This window comes from Stegodyphus dumicola, chromosome X1, assembly GCF_044657685.1.
Source record: "Stegodyphus dumicola isolate Sdum_Otavi_A_Nest chromosome X1, ASM4465768v1".
NCBI lineage: Eukaryota > Metazoa > Arthropoda > Arachnida > Araneae > Eresidae > Stegodyphus > Stegodyphus dumicola.
In genome coordinates this window covers 231,365,818-231,389,465 of record NC_140780.1, presented here as the reverse complement: position 1 = coordinate 231,389,465, position 23,648 = coordinate 231,365,818, and the positions used below count along the sequence as shown (strand labels likewise).

General features: G+C 32.3%; 1 protein-coding gene across 7 annotated transcripts in view; it reads right to left on the bottom strand.

Moving 5' to 3' along the window:
- The window catches only part of LOC118195404 (uncharacterized), a 180,407-nt gene that overhangs the window by 129,111 nt on the left and 27,648 nt on the right, over nucleotides 1-23,648 (bottom strand). For all 7 annotated transcript variants that reach the window (XM_085807068.1, XM_085807071.1, XM_085807072.1 and 4 more), the window contains exon 2: nucleotides 14,922-15,034. In XM_085807068.1, coding sequence (XP_085663194.1) covers nucleotides 14,922-15,034 — 113 coding nt within the window. The remainder of the gene's footprint in view (nucleotides 1-14,921; nucleotides 15,035-23,648) is intronic.

The window sequence follows — 23,648 nt, the reverse complement described above, 5'->3', positions numbered from 1 at the left end:
TAACAGAAAAATTATTCACCAAGCGAAAAGTGACGATAAGGACAAAGTGATGAATGAATGATCAGAGACGTAGCAAGGACATGCCATTGGCAGGTCCAGTGCTAATGGCTGAAGCCAAAATATTTCATGAAGAAATTAAAAACTGAGTGCACATATTGGATGGTTAACCAAATTTTAAAATCGTCGTGGTATAATGCAATTAAAATTTTAGGTGAAAAAGCTTCAGCTGATATTCTTCAGCAGATAAGCTGCTGAACTATTTGAAGATGAATTCAATTGAACTCATTAATAGTGAAACTTTACTTCCAGGACAAATTTACAACACTGATGAAACTGATCTCTTCTTGATATGTGTACTGCGAAATACTTTGGCAACCTCTACAGAAAAGATTCCAACTGGCATCGAAGATTCCAAAGCTAGAATAACAATTTTAGAATGCACAAATGCTGTAGGAATGCGCAAGTGTAAAGTTTTCGTAGTTGGAAAAAATACACTACTTTGACAGGGTTGCCACGCTACCTGGAAAACCGGAAAAAGTCAGGGAATTCGGAAATTGACCAAAAAATTCAGGGAAAAGTCAGGAAATTTAAGTATTTTAGTCGAAATCTGGAAAAGTTAGGGAATTTCATACAACGATCCCGCCAAAAAAAGCGAGTTTTGCGCCGACATCGGAAGAGATCACTTTTTGGCGAATTGTGTATCACGTGAGTGTCATTCGGGCAGCTGGCATAGAGCCAATTTTCGCAGCTCCAATTTGATTGTCTTTTTAGAAAGGCAAGCAAGTTTCCCGCAACTTTTGGTTTCCAGTAACCTCAAGAATCGCATGTGCAGTGCATGAACTAACGAAAGTACCTGTTCTTGTATAAAACAAAATGGGTTTAATCCTAGTATATGGTACCATGAAGGTTAGAATTAAAAAAATATGTATTGTAAAGAAGGAAAACCTCTCTGCAACAGACGCGGCTCGGTTCCATCATAGCAGGAAACAGCTGTGCATGTGCGATATAGTATCTGTCGCCAAAGCTCGAAACCGGTGTCGAAGTTCGAAGGTCACGTTATCAAGAGTTCATAAAATGAATATCATTTAAAATGTCTTTAAACTCTAAAGGAAAAGAAAATATTTTTTGGCGCAAGTAAATTAATTCATGGATTAGTTATTTTGACGGGGGGGGGGAATCTACGAAAATCCATTTTTAAAATTATTGCGAAAAATCCAAGAAAAAACATTCTTTGATAAAACGTTTCTTCTTGGATTTTTCGCAATATTTTAAAAACGGATTTTCATACTTTTCTTTTTTGTCACAGAACGTTTCTTCTTAACAAGTGTTTTTCAATTTCCTGTACACATCGCGGAGAGGGAAATTCTGGCCGTTCCGTCATCAAACCCCTTGGCAAATTTTCCCTCCGCTTTTTACATAGACGTTCTTTGGTCAGAATAATCTCCATGTATGGTACAGCGGGATTTGGCTACATAATGATGATGAGCGGTAAACGGGTCATTTTTTTCTTGGCGACAATTTTCAAAATCATGCTAAGGCCGTATATACTAGGATTTTACCGCAAAATCTTTTTTTTCTTTTCTTTTCTTTTTAATAAATACCTTGTCATTTTGCAGTAAAATAAAAAAATAGTAATCAATCATCTAGGATAACCATATGTAACTATATTCGCTAAAATATCGTTGATTATTCTAATTAAATTTTTAAGTAATTATCTTTATTTTTATGTTATTCATATCATTTAATGTTGATTCTTCCCTTTAAATTTATTTATCATTAGTAAATAATATTTCCAAATTTTAGGAAATTTTCTCTGGCACAATCCTGAAATTAATTCTAGCAGTATGATGACATACCATCACGAAATTTAATGCACTTATTTTTACCTTATGTATGCTGCAAAATAAATATAAATACCTCAATTTATTAAAAACATATCATTAAATAGATTTCTTTCTTTCGATGAGCTGCAGAATGTCTGCAAAAAAAGCCTTATTTTATTCCAGATTGGGCAGATTCTAATCTCAATCTTTAGTGGAGAAAACAACTCCTATTATATTTGTGTTTTCAAAGTGTTAAGGTGCCTTTTAAAAAGACACCTCACACAAATTAAATTTACCTAAAATCTAACCTAACTATTTAGCATTGTGTTGTGATTTATAAGAACCGGATTAGCCTCGTGTTGAACTGGGGATGATCATGAGTAATAATTAAATAAAACGTACAGTTGTTATCCAATGTATATATCTTACATTTTATTAAGTTTTTTAAGCGGAAAAGTAAACAAAATTATCAAACAAAGTGTACCAAGAATAATTAAGAATAAATGTCCTCTGGGATTTATTGAATAATTAAGTGAATTTGCTACACAGTACAAGTAATACCATAATTAATTTACCTCTTAGCACAGCCATTGTACATTACGCGGATAGACTGGAATTTTCTCGAAACATACCTGGAAAAGTCAGGGAATTTCATTCTCCTCTTTGAGTGGCAACCCTGCTTTGAGCATTTAAAGGAGCAGAGATTGTTCCTGTTACATATCATGCAAATAAAAGAGCACAGATGACATAAGCATTAATGTCTGATTTGTTTGAAAATCATTGCATACCCGAGGCTTGGCAAAATTTGAATTCGGTTGGCTAACCTGATGACGTAAAAATTGTCCTGAATGTAGATAACTGTTCGGCTAATATTTCATATAAGGTTTTAATTAAATATAATGTATCCGTGTTATTCTTTCCTCCAAACTCTGCATCTATCATTCAGCCTCGGGACATCGAAATTGCGTGCACACTGAAATGCAAATTTAAAGTAGCATTTTTTAAAATCCATGTTAAATTTCTTGAATAATTGCAAGACCATTCAAGAATTTTTTAAATATTTTAGCATAAAAATTGTGGGAGAATGTGTCTCCAGGTATTTTTTAAAATGCTTGGCATAATTTATGGCCAGCTACCAAATTTCATGGTGAGGATGATGAAGATGATAGCTGTGAATTTCAAGGCTTTCAGATATCTCAAAGTATAGGTGAAATTTTCCATTCCACTTTATAAAAAAATGAGGAGAAGTGCAAATAAACGAAGATGATATAACAGAAGTTTTTCATTGCAATGACAATGCTCCAATCATCAATCAATTAAAGAATGGCGAAATCTGTAGTATGGGTCTATACCCAGAAAATACTGCTATTGATAGTGAAGAAAGTGACAGAGAAGTTCCTGAAAGCAAAAAAATTTCAATTGACAAGTTAGTTGGAATTCTCGACACGGCAACTACAGGACTTGAACAGTGGAACTTTGTAACTGAACAAGAAATTATGTCTGTCTATAGAATTGAAGAGAAAGTATCAGCACAGAAAATGAAGCAACTTAAAACAATTTGCATTCAAAAAAATGTTTAATACAGTAAACAAATAAATATCACGCTTTTTTTTTATATATTTTGATACCTTTTAGATCATAAATGCTTCATTATATCATAAATCATGATTTATTATTTTTAATTATATAATTTCTACATGCCATCTTACTAGATTTAAGGTAATGATCTAATATCCGGAAAAATCTCAAATCCGGAATCGCTGACATCCCGAGGAGTCTGGATCTCAGACTCTGTACTTTGTACATATAAATCCAAAACTTTACTCAAAAACCTTCATGTCACTTCTCCTTTACAGCTTTTCCAACAAAGGGAAGTAAAACCTGGATTTTCTTTAAACAAATTACAGGATTCTACTTCTAAAATTTCTTACTTAAAATGCTTACTAATAATTCTTTATTTAGGAAATTCTAAAATTCAATTTTTCACTGAAGAATCATTGTACTTCCATTTACTCAGCATGACCCAGAAGAACAATTCCACATGCCACATTTGGCACAAGTAGCCTAAGCGGCCAATGGCTGAAACAGTGTTTTGGAAGGCATTTCTTTTTAGCTTAACAAAATAACCTACCATGTTCTGCTTATAAACAAGTTCCACACTTCCTATATTAGATTTACAGAACATCACATCTAAGCATCTGTTCTCATATTACTATTGTATCAAGAGTATCTTGACAATCAAAACAATAGTGATTACTTCATCAAAGAAGTGGAAGATTCAATGTAGCAGGCAAAAGCCTGGCAAAGATTGCATGGATCAAACGCCTACATTAGGCAAATATGTAAATAATGTTTCTTCAACCAACAAATCTCTAGCAATGAAACCACAACTGGTATTATGTAACTCTAAATAAATAAGGGACAATAATAAGTCCAAAAAAGAGTTAAATGGTAGCCTAACTGACAAAACGATTAGTACTGCAATGACTGGGATGATATCCCTAAACCTGTCATGCCTTCCCTAACCATCTCGCTGTGCATCCTGCGATTTCCACGGGCAACGTAAAAGTAGCAAAATTTGCACAACCCGTGATTTCCATGGGGATGAATTTTTGCCCTTTATTTAACTGTGCAACCCGTTCTTTCCTTGTTCAAGGTTTCCTTTTGGCTTTTCTGTGATGTTTAATTGTTTATTTAGATGTGGACTAACAGATGCCGTTAGTTGTCCACATTTCTGCCAAATATACAAGAATACGTAATATAGCATTTTGCGCACGCTTTTCAGAGCTCAGAGATGTCTGGAAGGAAGCGTTTTGTGAGTGATATAACCTAGATTTCTGATGATATTTCCAACACTCATAGTAGTTCTGACTCTGATTTCAAGTATATTGAAGATGGTTATAGCGAAACTGATGAGAATTTCTCGGATTCCTCTGAAGATAGTGATAAATCTGAAAATCCAGTTTCTATTGAAAACGTTCAACAGTAGTGTAAAATAGATATGCAAAATATTACATTATGCAAATATTTTCATTAGTATATATGTTTTACCTTTGTATTTTATAAAATAAATCATAATTTAAGCAATATTAATTTTCAAAATTTTCCTTTTATATCATAATTCTTCAATTTCAGTATTCTGACAACCTTTTCTATGATCTAATTCTATATATAAAAAAAACTCTTTTACAAAAATTTTTTGTATACTTTAACTCTAAAATCTCATATTTTAACTCTGAAATATATGTAGATTTGAAATATGTAATAAAAAAATACGCAATTTTTGAACCTATTTTGATAAAAAGAAAAGTACGCAGCAAGAGGGTTAAGAATAGTAGACAAAGAATGAGTAATAGCTCCCTGTATTAAGTTTAATGCATAAACATTAAAATCCTTTCTACAGACATAGAGCTATCTTATAACACAGAGCTATTTTAGATTCTGAAATTGTCTAATTTTTATTTACCCTATGGTACAGACAAGGGCTTCTCAAGCAGGGAGAATTTCACAGTTTCAGGAAAACAATGTGGTCAGTTTTGGTTTAGTTAATGAATATAAAAACTACTTTTATACAAGTTTTGGTATTTATCAACACATTCTCTAACTTTTTGGTTTAATTTATGGAAAAAAATTTAAAATAATATAAATCTAAATAAATGCTTATCCTTTTTTCTAGTTTGGGAAAGGGAAGAAGGGGCAATAATCTCCTTATAATGGCAAAAGTGGTACTTGGGGCAAAAAAGGCTGAGAACCAATGGTACAGATTTTTAATATAACTTTCATATATTTGCAGATAGTTATTTGAATATAAAATTAATGCTTTAAGGTTTTTTCAGGAAATTCACAAATGACTTCTCTTCTAGCTTATAGTTTTAAGCTATAGCTAACGTAAATACTTCAATAGACATTTATATTTTATATTTATACTTTAAATAATAATTCAGGACTTAACATTAAATAACAGACTAAATGTTTGACATAACATTCATTTTTCATTAAAATTAAGATTATGGCTCTCTGTGGCATTCTTCATAGTAGGTATTCTATAAAATTCTTCACAAGATCAGATTAATGCAAAAACATTTGCATTAACCAAAACCATATTGATTATTGTAAGTGTACCTATAGGTACTTGTTCATGTATGACAACACAAATTTTGTTATAAGACCACTCTCAAGGACTTAGAAAACGGACTTGTATAAAAAGACTTCAAATAATGACTTTAATAACTGAGTTTAAACATTGTAATTGTAAAACTATGCAACAGAACAGAGAAAATAAGCAAATATCTTTAAATACATATTGACTAAAATTTCAAATATGACACTGAATGGGGGGGGAAGAGGCTGAAGCAATAAATTCTCATTCAGCCAGAATCACTTTAATTGTTTAATCTGAGATCTTTGGAATCATTAAAGTATAATTTTAGTGTAGCTTAACAAGCTATACATATCATGCTACATAGGCTATAGGCATCTCATGCTACATAGCCATAGTCTACATACCCTATAGGCTATGTAGCATGAGATTGACAATGAAACACAAAATATTCCATTATATTTTGTCTTGCTTCTATTGTGCATTGAGACAGTTAAGTCTGAATTGTATTAATTTAGTTATTTATTATACTTGCCTCTAATTCTTGCACATGCTTAAGGCTTCTATGAGTCCAGAGTAAATAAATTCCCACATGTACTTAAGCTTACTGAAGGCTGGTGCTAGATATTTTGCTACCTGATGCAATGTTTGTAGGTCCCCAATTCTCCTACCACGCACCTCCCTAAGTTCTAAATTTTTGCTGCCCCTTAACTTTGGGTCCCAGTGCTTTCCCTAAATTCTAAAAATTTTATCATCCTTCAATTTTGTCACTCAGTGCTTCTCTGAATTCCAAAAAATGTTGTCTTCCCTAAATTCTGCCGCCCAGTGCGGCCATACAAGCTCTGCTGCTTGTTCTGAGTTTATGTGAATTAAAAAAAAATCGGTTATTCTTATTTGAAAAGCACTAAATGTTATCTTTTGGCCTATGAGTATCATTAATAAAATCTTTTTTTAGCATATGGAAAGAATTTTTCAAAATTTTTTCCTTGACAAAATTTACCACATTTAACTTAAATCTCTAATCATTCCCAAGCGTAATGACAACATAAAAGGTTTCCATGCTCTTGTTATTCAGTTACTAATATAAAAAAATTGTTTACGCCTTACTGCATGAGTTATTTACTCAAGTTGTCATGTGTTGATAAACATACGGTAATAAAAGCGAAATATAATAAATAATGATTTACCAGGTTGGCATCAGGGATATAAAATATTAGTAGTTGCAAGCATTTCTATGTAAAATGTTTTGGTTTGTGATGTTATACCAAGCAGATAGGGAGCCAAATTATTGACGACACATATTTATGCTAAAATGAATTGTTTCTTCAGTAACGATTTAATTTTATTTAGTGCCAAAGTGAAATAAAAAATCGGGATTCTCCACGTTTTCTGACGGGGGGAAAAAAAACAAATGCATATGCATAAAGCATTAAATCTGTTGGAAAATATGACCTATTGTAACCCTTTTTCTGCATCATGTCTCCTTCTTGAAATAATTCTAACTTTTACATAAGGTTTACTTCTTATTTTAAAGGGATATAGCAATTACTTCTACTTCGTTTTTCACTGCAACTGTTTGTATTAAGAACGGATTGTTCCAGCTTAATTAAGATGCAAAAACGAAACTTGATGTTACGTCATCCGGAAAGCCGAGTCATGCCGACAGCTGATTTGTTGCCGTGAGATGACAGCATGTCTACTTCAGGTATAAGTATTTCGCGTCGCTCTGGTTTATTCCTTCTAGTTCCTGTTTCATTGCTCCTTGGTGAGCCATTTCCAGCCCTCATTGGAAGACAATATTGCGATGCGTAAGTACCGTGGTTCCAGTCCGAGATGATGGCTCCTGGATTCTGCAAGGCGGCTACGATGTGAGCAACTGCTGTGGGCGGCATCCTGTTTCTACGGTTCGGTGGCAATAGATCTCAAGTTGTGATTTCCGGTGAGCAGCTGCCGTGGTCGGCATCCTCTTTTCAGGAAGGCGGCATCTTCAATACAAGTGGTTTTCCAGGACTAGCGGCGATGTTTTTCCAAGCTGTGATCTTTCATGTGTAACTACAGTGAGCGGCTTTTGCCGGTTTAAGTGAACTCAAGGATTTAGTTTTATTTTTCAGGTGCCTTCTTAGCCAAAAAGCATGAACTTATTGATAGTGAGGTGAAATTCATATTAACCACATAGTTTTTGCTCTGTGATATGTTTTTCGCCTATTGAATGCCAGTATTAAAGATCAGGTAATATATTTACTGTATCATTAATAGTTTGTAAGGAAAAACCCTTGGAGTTATTGAATACTCAACTAAATGTAATTTTTGATAATGATTATGTTATACTCCTTGAGTTTCTGATACTGATTAAATTTATTTATTGTATATTTATTTTTATATATATTGTTAATAAATTGGTTAAATTTAAAACTTTTGTCTTCAATGTCTGCACAGTACATAACCTTAGGGAGCTTCTATTGCTATTTTCTGCTAAATGTTTTTATAACTTTAAACTTTGCTTGCTGTATCAAAAACAATTCCTAAAAACAATTTTTGTTGGTGGCTTTAAGGTCTGGATTTTAGATCATTCCAGATACTGGACGTTCGGATTTAGGACTTTACACTGTAATCATCAAAACACTTCTTTCATAACTGGAAATTCTGTCATTAAAAGGAGAAAGATACACATAATGAAACATAAAACAGATCACACTGTGTTGCGACGTAATGCGAATGAACTTGATACACGTCTTCGTTTTAAACACAAACTTATATTAAATAATTACAAAAGTATAAACAAGAAAATTACATATAACACTTATAAGTACGAGAACAGAACAAAAATACTGAAAAATAGACAGCATTGCAGCTGCCTTGCGAATGCGTTCGTCTGAATCTGACTGTTCAACTTAATTCTATGTTCTTTGGCATAGTTCCAGAAGCGAAGAGTCAGGTTGAGTTGTTCTGTTCCGGTGCACCGGAACATACTGCTAGTGAAAAGCCTTAATAGATGAAAAATTGAAAGGCCTGAATACACAGAAGAAAAGCTTTGACGTGGTGTAATACCTCAGAATAACATGCCCAAATGTGTAGCCTTTGCAATCAACTATTTAAATAGTTTGAACAAGAGATAAAAGAGAAAAGATATCTGGAGCACATGATTTATTCCTTCAGATGATGGAATTACTTATAGAAAGATCACTTTATATTTACAAAACACAAAAGCATATCTAAAATTCAATTTACTAAAGTAAGCTGCCACCCGCTCTCAATAAGCCAGGTACTTAAAGCAATAATTCATTGCTTGGAAGCAGCATAAACAGAGGTGACTTCACCGACAATATTACAACTACAGATATCCATATTTTTGCATTTAGGCATACAATGTAGCAAATTGGCTGCATAATCAAAATGCATTTCAGGGATTCCCAACCCTTCTTTTAAAGAATAATTTTCTTCTTTGACCCCTTTACATTTTTCTCTATAATATACACCATACAATACAATCATAATATACATACTTACACATAAATAACTGTGTAAGATAACAATTAGACTAAGACTGTGCTTTTCGGGGGGGAGGAGGCTTATCAGATTTCTTTTATTTTTTGTATTGTTACTATTTTTAACTTCACAAATATAAAACAGTTTTCAGAAACATAATCAGACTCTAATTTTACAAAAATTTGATTTTTTATGCAAATTTCTTAATATTTGCAAAAAAAAGCTGCTTAACTTTTATGCAAATTTCTTAATATTTGCAAAAAAAGCTGCTTAACTTTATACTTAAATCACTCTGCTGAAAAATATTCAACCTGCTTCTTGTTTTACACAATAAAGTATTAATGTGACAAAATCCTGTTTCCACTAGGTAATAAAAAGGGGAAGTCAATAATGTTGGTTTGATAATTCTTATTTGGGAATATTACTCTTCGATGATTTTCAAATTCTAATATAGCATACTCATGTGGTTTGAGCAACAATTGCACTTGCACATTCTCTTTCAACATAATTAACTCTTCTTACATCATAATATAAATATCATCACAGCTGCAGGGCAAGGATCCATGCAGAACAAGTTTTTGCGTGTACTGCAACGGAATGCAGGCAGAGAAAGTCGAATTGGAAAATAGAATCAAACAATGAGCTGGGAATTTTTTTTTCCAATTGTTGAGGCCAATATTCATGAAAAGGATAAAGAAAGATGTAAATCTAAATGCTACTCCACGCATTTCTTTGGAAAAAAAAAAAAAAAAAAAAAAAAAACAAGGTTAACAGCCAGTGGAATAACGTGTCAGAATACGAGATACCTTTACTGGACATTTTTCTATTGTTAAATAAAGGTGGGTAATGGATAGGATAAAATGGGGATTGTTAAAATTGAAATATGGAAGAATGAAAATCATTTCAAAATTTTCTCTGTACATACTTGCCAACCTTTGACACTAAAAAATCAGGAGATTTTTCTCAATGTTAAAAAGACTTTTTAAATGATAAAAATATAGTTTTTAATAATGAATTATCTTTAAATAGTAACTAATTCTTAAATGCAAGCAACACAAAAATACCTTACAGATAAAAAACATTTTTATTACTTGCATCGTTTAAGAAAATAAAAAAATAAAAATAAAAAAAGACACTTTAATCAGTTTTCGTACAAATGTTATAAACAGTGGCAGATTTTGCTTTCTTTAAGAAACTTCCTAATTTTGTTCATAGCAATTGCCATGTAGGCCTGCTTTCACTAATAAAAGTTTTTCTAATGTGTCATCGTTAATATTAGATCTAAATTTAGTCCTCGTTTTTGCAACAACACTGAAAATCCTCTCACACTCCGCATTACTATGGGGAACTGTCAAGATGGCCAACATAATTCTAGACAGTTCACTATATTTTAAAATTCCATCAGCACCTTTCAGTTTTCAAATTAAACTCCACTGGGTGTCAATCCTAGCTGATTTTATAAAATTCATTCAAGTTTTCTAATTGTAAACTGCTGTTATGCAGCTTTTGGAACTGTTTCAATTTTTCCTTTCTTTTAGAACTCCTTTCAAGATAATAATAAATATCAACAATGTGTTCATCCACATTTATTGGTAAAGAAGCTACCCCTTTTTCAGCTGCTAAATCTAAGAGGTGACAGGTGCACCTCATAATCTGCAAATCTGAATTTTCCTTTCTTAAGATGCCTGCAAGCCTACCAATACTGGTGCTTTATCAAGTTTTAATAATTAGCTGTGCTATATTAAAGCCTGTCAAATGTCCTTCTAAAGTGGGAACAGAAAATAAACTGCACTCAATTTCTGAAGACTCTGGATTGAAAAAAGAAGCAACAATTGGATACAGTTTTGAATCAGTATTATTGCTTCCATCCATAGAGACGCAGAACGGAGTTGTTTTAATGCAATCAATAACTCAAGATTTATTTTTCAAACTCATTTCTTTAACAATTGCACCTGTTTTGGTTCTTAGCAATTTCACGATCGAAAAACATTTTTCTAAATAAAGCTGCAGTGTGATCCTATGCATTCAGTGGCAGGTTGTGGTCAAGTAAAAAGGCAGAGAACAGACATTCTGCATTAATAACTTTTTGGTCCTCTGTTTTCAAAGAAAAATTTAATTTTCCATTTTTTCCCCCCCAAAACAACTCATGTTGTCCTTGTGTTTTTGTGTACGCACATGTTTGAGAACATCCGCCCTTCCACCATGCAAAATCGAAAAATCGTAACGACAGGCGGTACACATCTCAAATTTATTACATTTCCTTGAGGAAATAATGGAAGGAAAGTCAACTGTGTACGATTTTTGAAAGTATTTCACCTTTCTTGCAGATATAACAAAAGATTATAATTTCTAAAACTATATCCCAAAGGCATGTGTACTCACACAACTCAGAACAAAATGAACGAAATAACTAAAGAACATCCAAATAACAGCTTGCTTTGTCCTCATTGGCTAATATATGCCAGATGACACGCAGTGGAGCTCGATACCCATTGGAGAATTGGAGAACGATGTTTCTGGATATGTATATACTCTCACTCACAAAGCAGAAGTTATCTGATTTGCAAGATTTTGTTTTAAATATAATCTAGAGAAAATTCAATTGCTTTCAGACGTCCAAAATCTTTTATTATTATTATTATTATTATTATTATTTTGTTTTTTGTTTATATAAGAAAGTATTAAGCCAAGTTCCATAAAAATTGTGAGAAATTTTAAGAATAAGAAAAAGTCGGGAGAAATATATTGTAAATCAGGTTGGCAGGAGAGCGGTCGAAAATCGGGAGTCTCCCGCCTAAATCGGGAGAGTTTGTAACTCTGTCTGTATATAGCCTACCACACATTGTGTTCAAGCTTTCTTCTATGCCCTCCATATTGCATTGTTACCCTGCCCATTTTTCAGATCTATTACTCATCAAACATGTTTGGTCAATGTTTGGAGAATGCCAGCCTAGCATGCTACACACACAGGTACACCAGATTATCTTTGGTTATGTGTGGAGTTATTGGATGTTATTCCCCAGCAACACATCAGAAGCCTCTGGATGTTTCACAGTTTTTTTTTTTTTTTTTTTTTTACTTTCCTCTTTCTTTTGAATGTCACAGAGTGTAGCAGCAGTTACTGACAAATGTGGAAGCAAGAATTCTTACCGATTTTCTCATCTTCCTCGCCTCACAATATGCTGTATTTCAAATCAATTAACAATGATATTTGTGAAATAAATTTGACTTTGAAATCTCGTCCTTCACACTGCATTCTGGATGGCCAGCAGAACATATATATGGGTTCTTTAGTTTCAAAATCACAATTCATGTTCAAACAAAGCACATTTAATAAAACATTAATACATCTATAATATAGTTCCTCTATTAATACAATATCTATATCAACTTAAATCTATTAATACAATATCTATATCACCTTAAATCTATTAATACAATATCTATATCATCTTACATCTATTAATATAGCATCTATATCATCATACATCTATAAAACAACATCTTACATCTCCTCTCATAAAACAAAGTGGCGAGAGTTCTATCAATTTCACTTGTGCTAACAGCTAAAATTTAGACAGCGCGCAAGGAAAAATATTAAGGATTTAAAATCCCACATTCGGCCTTCCTGCTATGCATCGACCTCGACAACATTATTCTACTCTTGGCATCATCATAAATCATTGGTCATCTTACATCATTGTTCTCTTCGGTAAAAGAATACCATGAATACCATATTCATTTACTAATAAAGCCTTAACTGCATTCCACGAATTAATTTTCGTTTCACTCTCAATAAATAATTTTGCTTTACCAGTTAAAGATCTTTTCGCGAATATCAGTTTCTGTAATTCATTTAGGTTTAACAAATTAGATACATCCTCAAAGTTTTCAATGAATTTGTCAACCGAATTATACGGATTACCATCAAATTTAGAAATCAAATTTTCAATATCATTAAAATATATATACGCATTTGAAAACAGTGAAAACGGAAATTGAACAGACGACTTACTAATATTTTGTTTTACCTCATGCTCTTCATCAACAGCAGCAAAAGATGAGTCTTTGAAAATTCGAGCAGTTGATGCATCGATTTCACTATTAACAGAAGTATTCCTTCTTTCATCCAATATTACTTCATATTCCTATATTTTTTGCTTGTAATTTGATCCCACTTCTAACACCAATTTTGTGGGTTCTTTAGTTTCAAAATCACAATTCATGTTCAAACAAAGCACATTTAATAAAACATTAATACATCTATAATATAGTTCCTCTATTAATACAATATCTATATCACCTTACATCTATTAATACAATATCTATATCATCTTACATCTATTAATACAATATCTATATCATCTTACATCTATTAATACAATATCTATATCATCTTACATCTATTAATACAATATCTATATCATCTTACATCTATTAATATAGCATCTATATCATCATACATCTATAAAACAACGTCTTACAGCTCCTCTCATAAAACAAAGTGGCGAGAGTTCTATCAATTTCACTCGTGCTAACAGCTAAAATTTAGACAGCGTGAGGAAAAATATTAAGGATTTAAAATCCCACATTTATACATAAAGAGAGAAAGAGAAAGTAAGAAATTTATAACCAAATTCAGAAAGACATGAAAGAAATCAAATTCAAAACCAGTAAAACCAAACATTCAATATAAATCTGTAAAAAATATCAATGAATTGTCACCAAACCAGAAGACTTGCTGTAAACTACAAATATGAAATACAAAAAATATATACAAAGGGGAACGCAACTGAAATATTTGATTCAACGTTATCCAGAGAAGGTAGATCACATTCAACTGAATCCCTCCCAAGAAAAACCTCTATGTTCCAAAAATTAGTTGATATACCATTCTAAATTATACAAATGTAAATTCTAAATTATATAATTCACCCAAAAATTCTAAACACCCATCTATGCAGAATTCCAAAAATGATACCTATATATATAAAAATGATACCTATATATATAGAGAGAGAGCGAGAGAGAGGAGGCATTCAGAATTTTGGGGTGATCTGTTATAATTAAATAATTTAGAATGGTTCATCAGTTAATTTTAGACAAAGAGAAATGCAGTGATTTTCCTTGGAGATTTAACTGAATCTGATCTACCTCTTCCTGATAGTGTTGGATCAGATTTTAATTGCATTCCTCTTCCTATGTGCTTTTATGTTAATTTTGTATTTCATATCAGTGTTTACAATAGTTCTGGTTTGGATGACAACTGGTTGCGGTTTTTTACATATTTATACAGAATTTGGAGTTTTACTGGTTTTGAATTTCATTTCTTTCATGTGTTTGTGAATTTGGTTCTAAATTTCTTACGTTCAGTCTATCATTGATTAATTTTTCAGCAGCAGACTGCACAGAAAAATAATAATGCAGTAATTTTGTTTTAAAATAAAAAAATTCGCAATACCTTTATATATATATAAAGTACAGTTTTTTGATAAATAAATAAAATCACACACCAGAAAGTGATAGTGAGAGTTGATCAGAATGACGGCGACGTGGTGGTTTTGGTGGAGGTGATCGAAACTTATGGAAAGGAGCTTCCAAGATGGCACCTGACATTTCTTCAGTGCTAGAAGAAATACAAGCATGTTACTATTAAAAAAAAATCCACATGGAAATTCTCTTACTACCAATTATGATAATAAAATAACTTTAATTACATATTTTAAAAAATACAATTTAATACAAAGAAGAATGTGCTTTGTAAATATCTAAGATACACTACAAAGACCGAAATCTGGACATTTAATAATATATGGAAATTTCTAAATATCCAGACCTCCACACCACTAGCAACACTTTTTCCCTCATGAAAGCCTAGAAATCGAGAAAGAGCAGGTATGCCATAAAAGTTATTTTCTCCTGACTAACTGAGATTTCTATACGTCACTTTCAAACATCTGCTGGCTAGGGAATCACACCAATATGCTAATTGACATTGTATTGATATTAACCACAACCACATTTACAGCCTTTCAGTGATCAGGGGATTAGCATTTTTCTATATGACCTATAAAATACACTCATGTCCATAAATTAAGGATAATGCAAAATCAGGCAAAGGAAGAGTTAGAAGCAAAACAAATATGACTTATTTGTAAAGCATATTTATTAAACAAAAGGTTAAAAGCAAAAAAGATGCTATATGTTTGATATTATTAAAAAAATTAGCAATTTTTCTCCTTGGAGCAAATTACACAAAAAAAAAAAAAAAAAAAACAATATTACATGGTTGGTATGATAGTTAATACATTGTATGTCTCCTCCCAGACGATGCAATACAGTCCGTACAATGCCTAGGCATGCTGAGTATCAAATAATCGAGTTGATCTTGGGGCATATTACACCACTCAAAAAGCAACGCTCTCCGAAGTTCCGTTAGACATGTAGGAGGAGGTTGACGGGCTGCAACTTGGCCAAGCATGTTCCACACGTGCTGTACTGGATTAAAAGTCAGTGAGAATGCTGGCCTGTTCATACGGGTGATATCCTCTGATTGAAGGCATTCGCTTACGATGTTTGCATGGTGAGGACGGGCGTTGTCACCCAGAAACACAAATTGTGCGCCCATGGCGCCCCGAAACAAACGTACATGTTGTTCCAGAATGACGTCCCGATAGATTTGGCTTGTCGTGGTTCCAATTTGAACATGCAGGTCAGTTCTGGAACCCAGAATAACTCCACTCCAAACGAGCACTCCTGCACCAACAGTAACGATGTCATTGAATGATGTTTTCTTGGTGGTAATGGGTACCTGGAGCTATCCATATGAAAGTCCGGCGAGAATCAGACTACAAGCTAAACCTGGACTCGTCGGAAAACATCACACAAGCCCACTGTTGCAGTGTCCACAATGCATGCTCTCAACTCCAGGCTAACTGCAGGCGACACCGAGTTGCAGTAAGTGGAACGCATCTGACAAGTCTATGAGCATATAGACCAATCTGCCCTAAGCGTCTGTACACGGTCTGCCTTGAAATTGTCGCACCATTGGCTGAAGAGAGCTGACGAGACAGGTCTGAGTCTGTGCTCCGCCTGTTTCTTTTGGCAACCGATCCTCATTTGGCGTTATAACTCTGGGGCGACCTGTGCTGTAACGTCTACTCACATTACCATCATCTTGGAATCGTTGCCAAAGCCTGGAGATGACACTCTGGGCAATTCCAAGTTCGTCTGATACTTGCAGTTGGGTACGCCCACATTCCAGACAGCCGATAATTCTACCACATAAAAAATCATCCAAATGCGTCTGTTGTGTCATAACTATTCAGTTATTGCACTGAAATGCTTATAAAGCGCCTGCGAACAGTTTTACTTCTTTGCCTGTATTCCTTATATATCACTTTGTTACACTCTCGTCATTGTGACGTACCATTGGTGTCATCTGGTTACTTCCTGAAATTTGCATATGATTCTTGGATATGTGTGTGGTGATTTTACAGGTGATATATTTATTTTAGAGTTCGATTTCCGCAACACCGAATTATCCTTAATTTATGGACATGAGTGTAATTTAAGCCCAAGATACATTTATTTGGAGTGGGTTATTCATTAGTCCAAAATTAAGACATTTCAGGGTTGTTCATAATGCCAAGACATACAAAAAGAATTGTTTCAACATTAAAAACAAATCTAAATTGAATTTTCAAATTGACTTTATCACACCATACAAACAGTTTGTATGAAAAATAAATCTTCCTAGCTTATTGGAAAACCGTTCAAAAATAAGTTACAAACGTTTGCCCATAGCAACACACAATATGACTGAACTAAATAAAAACTTATAACATACACTTACATATACATAGACTCCAACCTTTAGCAAACCTTGTCAGTAGTCAACGCGCGAACGACATTTTTACAACTTTGAAAATGTGCGCATAGCGTATGTTGTAATTAACCATTCATTAATTTTAAATTAATAATTAATTGTAATCAATTTTATTACATTTAAAATCCATATACATATAAAACTGAATAATTAAAAATATACCTTGTAAATTATATGCACATTTAATTAGAAATTTTCTTTTAACTCCTCAAGCATTCACTAATAAAAAGTACTTCAAATCACTACTAATCATAGAAAAAATCAGAAGCTATAAATCATATCTTTATTCTGGATATGATTTCTACAGGGAAATAAAATTTAAATAACCAAGAATGATACATATAAGTATTAAACAAAATACGCATAATTTATGAATGCAAAGATTTATATGTAGCATGCTTAGCAAGCTTAAGTTCTGATTTTGAGAATGTTTTTTTATAACACAGTTCTTCATTTGCCTGCATATTTATTTTTTCAATCAAAACTGCTTCAAGAGTTTTAAGACCTAAATTTGGTCGAAATTCCGTCTGATTTTTTTTAACAATAGAAAAAATTCTTTCGCAAGCTGCATTTGAATGAGGTATTATTAAGACAGCAAGCATTACAGAAGGCAATACTTTGTATTTAATACACCCATTCATATTTTTTAATTTGGCAATTTCTCCCCATGCTATATCAATACGCAAATCTACAATTTCTTTCAAATCATCTACTTGATACATGGAAAATTCAATTTCTACTTGATTAAGACATTTTTCATCAATAATGGATGGAAAAGTATTCATCAAGTAAAGAACAGATGAAAATGAGACTTCAGTTCTCAAGTTGATGTCAGCAACTTCAGCATGTTTTAGAAATGGATCACTCAGTGGAAATTTATCAATTATATATGAACATGCAGTTACAAAAAAAGCTCGCACAGAATTGAAAAATGATTTCACTTCACTTTCATTCAACTTGGCATCTTTTAAATATAGTCTTGTTTCCGCACCAATCACTAAATTTTCATTTTCTTTTTGTTTACTATACTTCTGAAATGGAAGACATTAGAGTAACATCTTCATTTCCTTTAGAAATTACTGATGGTTTTACGAATCTAACAAATTCATTAAAAGTTCAAAAAGTTCTCTTCTCAATTTATGTATATAAGGAGCTTGTTGTTGCAAATTAATATTTACTGTTATAAACAAAGGCAAAGTATTTTTCAAAAATAACAAGTACAATTTGGTGGTCGGTGACTGTAAAATTTTTTTAATGTTTTGCAATCTCTTTCCTTCATTCTCACTGTTATCTGGTTTATCTCCAAAAAAATTTATCACAGCATCCCACTGTTCCAAAATCCTTGTTATAGATTCTAAAAGAGACAACCATCTCGTACTGCAATATTTCAAAATTTTATGAGATTTTGCATTCTGTCCCAAAATTTGTTGAGCAACTTTGAAGCTATGCTTCCGTTTCGAACTTTTCTCCAAGTAAAAATATATATCTATTATCAACATTTCAATTTCTGAGCCAATTAATTTTTCAGTAGCTTTTTTTTGCAGCTATATGCAAGAGGTGGCACGGACAACCTCGGGTGATTATACTTGGTTGATGCATTTTGATAAATGATGCTACACCTTTAAACTTTCCAATCATATTACTAGCATTATCTGAAGAAAATGATAAGCAATTTTTCCATTCTAAACCTTTGTTTTTAAAGTTTTCATTTATACAATTAAAAATACCTTCTTCTGTATTATTCGTGCATTCTAAAATAGAAATCAATGAAGTAATTATCACTCCCTTTTCTTTACTGTAGTATGTTATAACCAATGGGTACAGTTTGTTATCATTGTTATCATTACTTCCATCAGTACTTAGAGAAAATGATGTACTGCACACTGATTTTATAATATCAGCAACAGTATTTTCTGCAAGCGTTTTCACAATAGCAGCAGTTTTGGTATGACCGCAGCTAAATTTTTTTGCTATGGCAGAATCCGGAAACATTGCTTTGAAAAGCTCTTTGGAATGATCCGAAACAGAAAGCGGTAGATTATGTTCAATTAAAAAATGAACAAAATAGCATTCGGCTTTTATAGGATCTGTTTCATCATCTTTTATTAAGAAATTTGTTATTTCTTTAGATTTTACGGTGCCAAGTTCTATATGCTTTTGAGAAAACACATGCCGTTTACAGTCATCTTTACCGCCATGAGCAACTGAGAAGTCTTTGTTGCATACACTGCAGTGTGCGTCATTCACAGAAATTTCGGATGCTTTAATGCATGGAAATTCTGAAGAATATGAATCTTTAAACTTCTGCTTTGATAATTTTGGCTTCTTCGTTCGAGGCAGCATTATGATTAAAAATCTTTCACCTGATTCACAGTTCACAAGACACACGCTAAGCTCTCGCCGTAAACTACACAATGCAGCCGAATGCAGCCTAAACATGCATCAGCGAGGAACCTGGGAGACAGACAATTGGGTGGAACTATTGATAAGTCGTTAACAGTTGGAGTTACTGATCTACGATTGGCTAATTCTTCAAAACTAGGAACGCACTCAACACGTGATATATGATAACACAAGTATTCAGCCAATCATCGGATGAATTAGTTGGTTCCGTTTTGCGTACTGGTTCTCCTGCTCTTGTTTCTGTAAAATCCGTAGTTTTTTCCATACTTTTCGTAGCTCGTAGTTTTTCATGAATTTCCATAGAAACTACAGAGAATCCGTAGTAGTTGGAGTCTATGCATATATATAACAATTTAGATATTGAAGATGACAGCCTTTTCATGAAGAACTAAATGCATCTGAGGTAGTTTGAGTACTTTTTTTTTGACAAAACATTTTTGATAAAGAGACATAACATGGCACAAAACGTACACTGGTTCTTAATTAATTACATTTGTACTTTAAATATTGTTGCCATATACTGGAAGATTGCAAGAGTAACACTTAGTTTTAAATGTCCATAGATGAGAATTCATTGCAAGAAATGTCGCTCAGAGAAGCAGCTGCAGCTAATTTGAGATATTGAGGGCACAGCACTGCAAAAGGAAGTGTTCCACAACTAAATGCAGTTGTAAACGCAAAGGACTCTTGTGCAATTCAAAATGTCACAGAAGTTTAAATTGTTGCATTAAATAAGATTTTAATCACACAATTAAGGTTTTTTTTGTTTTGGTATTATTTTCTTTTCTCATTTAGAATGTACTGTTTAAGTTCAAAATTTTATTTACATGCGCTGTTACTTAAGCTTTTTCGTATTTTGACATATGCAGTATAAATGTCAAAATAAAAAGTAAAAAAAAAAAAAAAGTTCTTTCTTGGCTAAATTTAAAACTAACATTTATCCAAGCACAACTGTTGTCATTATTATGAAGGCAAGTAATATCAAGTAGCCCTTAAAACATCAGAACAGCAATTCTCAAACTGTGAGGAAGGGGGGGCAGTGATAATCTATGTGGAGGGGGCATGAGCATATCAAAAAGTCAAAAATAAAAGATTTAAAAAATTATTAATTTACTGAAAAGATGCAAAACAAAATACATTCTGACATAATAAAAATAACATACACATTTACACTGATACAATGTACTTATAAATGTACCAGTACTGCAAAATGTATTTGATAATTAATTTATCAATACTAAATGAAGAACTAATTTAATAATTACAAATTACTCCCATGGGCTTATCTTGCAGAGAAAAGTTATTCAAAAGAAGGTTTAATATTAGAAATTGACACTCTTAAGTTCTTTTGCTATGTTTAACTGAAATCTATATTTGTTTTCAGAGCAGCTATCGCAGAACATTCAGTTTTACAAATGTAAGATGTTGGAAATGGTAATAGTATATGAAAGGCTGTTGTTTTCAGTGCAGAAAATTCATCATCCACCCCTGCCCAAAATTCAAAGAGTGATTTATTACTGAATTGCCTTTTGATTTTACCACTTGAATCTATGAAGATTTCTTCTTCAACAGCTGAAAGCCCTTCTAGAGTATTTTGAAATGGATCCCTAACACACTCGCAACCTGCTAGCAAGTTGTCATTAGCAAAAAAATACTTTTTGAAATTCCTTGCCAACATGGCTAAATGATTTTCGGTCATTTCAAAAACAACTTTCACATGTTGTTCCTCAGCCTTGTAAATTTATCCACTTTTTAAACATTTCTGTTTTTTTTTTTTTTTTTTTTTTTTGCTTTAAATTTCTGCTCCATAATTTGAATTTTCTACAAAAAGCATTAATTTTATCACTCATCTGCAACACGTGTGTACAGTACAAACTCCGAAATCCGGACTTCGGCGATTCTGGATTTGGGATTTTTCCGGATATTAGATCAATTTAAATTTGGTAAGATGCCATGTAGAAATTATACAATTAAAATTATGAAATCGTAATTTATGAAATAAAGAACAATTATGATGTAAAGGGTATCAAAATTTACAAAAAGAAAAGCTTAATATTTATTTGTTTACATTTGTTTATTTCTTTCAATTTAACCCTCTGGGTGGCCAGGGTTTTCACTAAGAAAGCACAAATTTCCCAAAACTACTTTGAGAACCAATTATTTTTTTGATTTTGATGCAAAAACTCTCCTGGTATTTCATACCTGGATTTGTTTTCTTTTGATATAGTCCCTTAATTCCGTTGTTGTAATTCTTAATAGTTGACATATCTTAATATACACATATATATACATTCTTACAGATATCACAATAAATATTCTAGGCTGTATATATACAGCCTTGCCACTTAGAGGGTTAAGTTGTTTAAGTTGCTTCCACAAAAAATTCAAAATGTTCTTTTTTTTTTTCCTCTTATGTCATATACAGACGACTTTCTAATACCATATTCCTGCCATAATTTTGAGACAGATATGCCTTTATCCATTTTTTGCAGCAATTCCACTTTTTGTTCAATGGATATCGAAACATGGTTTCGCTTTGTAGATCCTTAGGCAGCCCCAGAATTGCAAACTCTTTTACATAATCGAAAGTTCAAGCTTAATTTTTATAAAATTGTTGTAATAATAATAACAGTCTGCAAAAAATAATATGCTGGATCCAGTTAGAAGATTAGGGAGCAGCACAGTCTGCTACATTAACTGAAATGCCTTAGAATCAGTAAAGATAATTTTAGCATAGCTTAACCCTTTAACGGTTTGACCCAGATTATCTCGTTCTTTTATGCAAGCTCCATAACGGTTTCTCCTGTAATATTGTGATTTTAAATAGCTCTTTGAAAACAGACTGTCCCGTGTTTTTGTTAGACTTAAAAGAAACGTCAAGAATGGATAGCTCGGATTTTTGTCTTACTTTCATCCCCAAGTACCTAAGGTGACAAGCGTCCCTCCAACCCTGATGACAATAGTTAATGAATGACCCTCAAGACCATGGGAAGTTTTACGATCAAGAACTCTTCTTGGATGTTTTACGATAACGGCGACCTTACCGATAATAGTTCTAAAGTAATAAGAAATTTGTTACCAATTTAGAAAGTTAATGGAAGAGGAAATAAGAATTTTTGTTTTAGATATTGTTTAAGAAATAAAAAAATTACAAAAAAGAGATTTTTATAGAATAAGCTTTTATTTATAACTCAAATGATAGAAATGATAAAAAAAGAAAAGTAATTTAGCTATTGTTCTGCTATCGGAAGGGATCCAGGAATGTATGTATGCACATCATGTGCATATGTGTGTAAACATATGTATACGTTCGTATATATATATATATATATATATATGCACATACATGAACACATACATCCATATATACACACATACATTTTTAAATCCGATCCCGATAACAGAAAAGTATCGTAATTTATTATATAGATTAATAGGAATAAGAGATTAAATAATATTCTTTACAAAATTCATTTACAAATTTATATCATGAATACTAGAAAAATATGGTGCCCTTTATATATTTTTGACATTGGAAATCGACTGTTTGATTTCCTTATTTAAGTGCCTGCACTTTTATAATCCTTGATATAAACTTCACATGAATATTGTAAAAAATCTTAATTAATCTCTTGTTCCCATTAAAATATGACATAAATTATTTTTTATTTTTGGCTTATTAAGAATTTTATAAGTTTTGAATAAAGGCTTATGTTATAAAACTTTTTTTAAAATTTTTATCTTCTTGATCTTAATAACACATTTTCAATAATTTTCAATTGAAAAATCATTTTTCAAAAATGAATAATAATTTTTTTTACTTCCAGTAAAGTAAATGAATAACAATGAATAATATATATATATTTTTTTTTATTTCCAATAAATGCCTCAAATAATCGAAAACATTTTCTGACTTTTCAGCCAGAAATCAGAAGTTGTGTTAAAAATA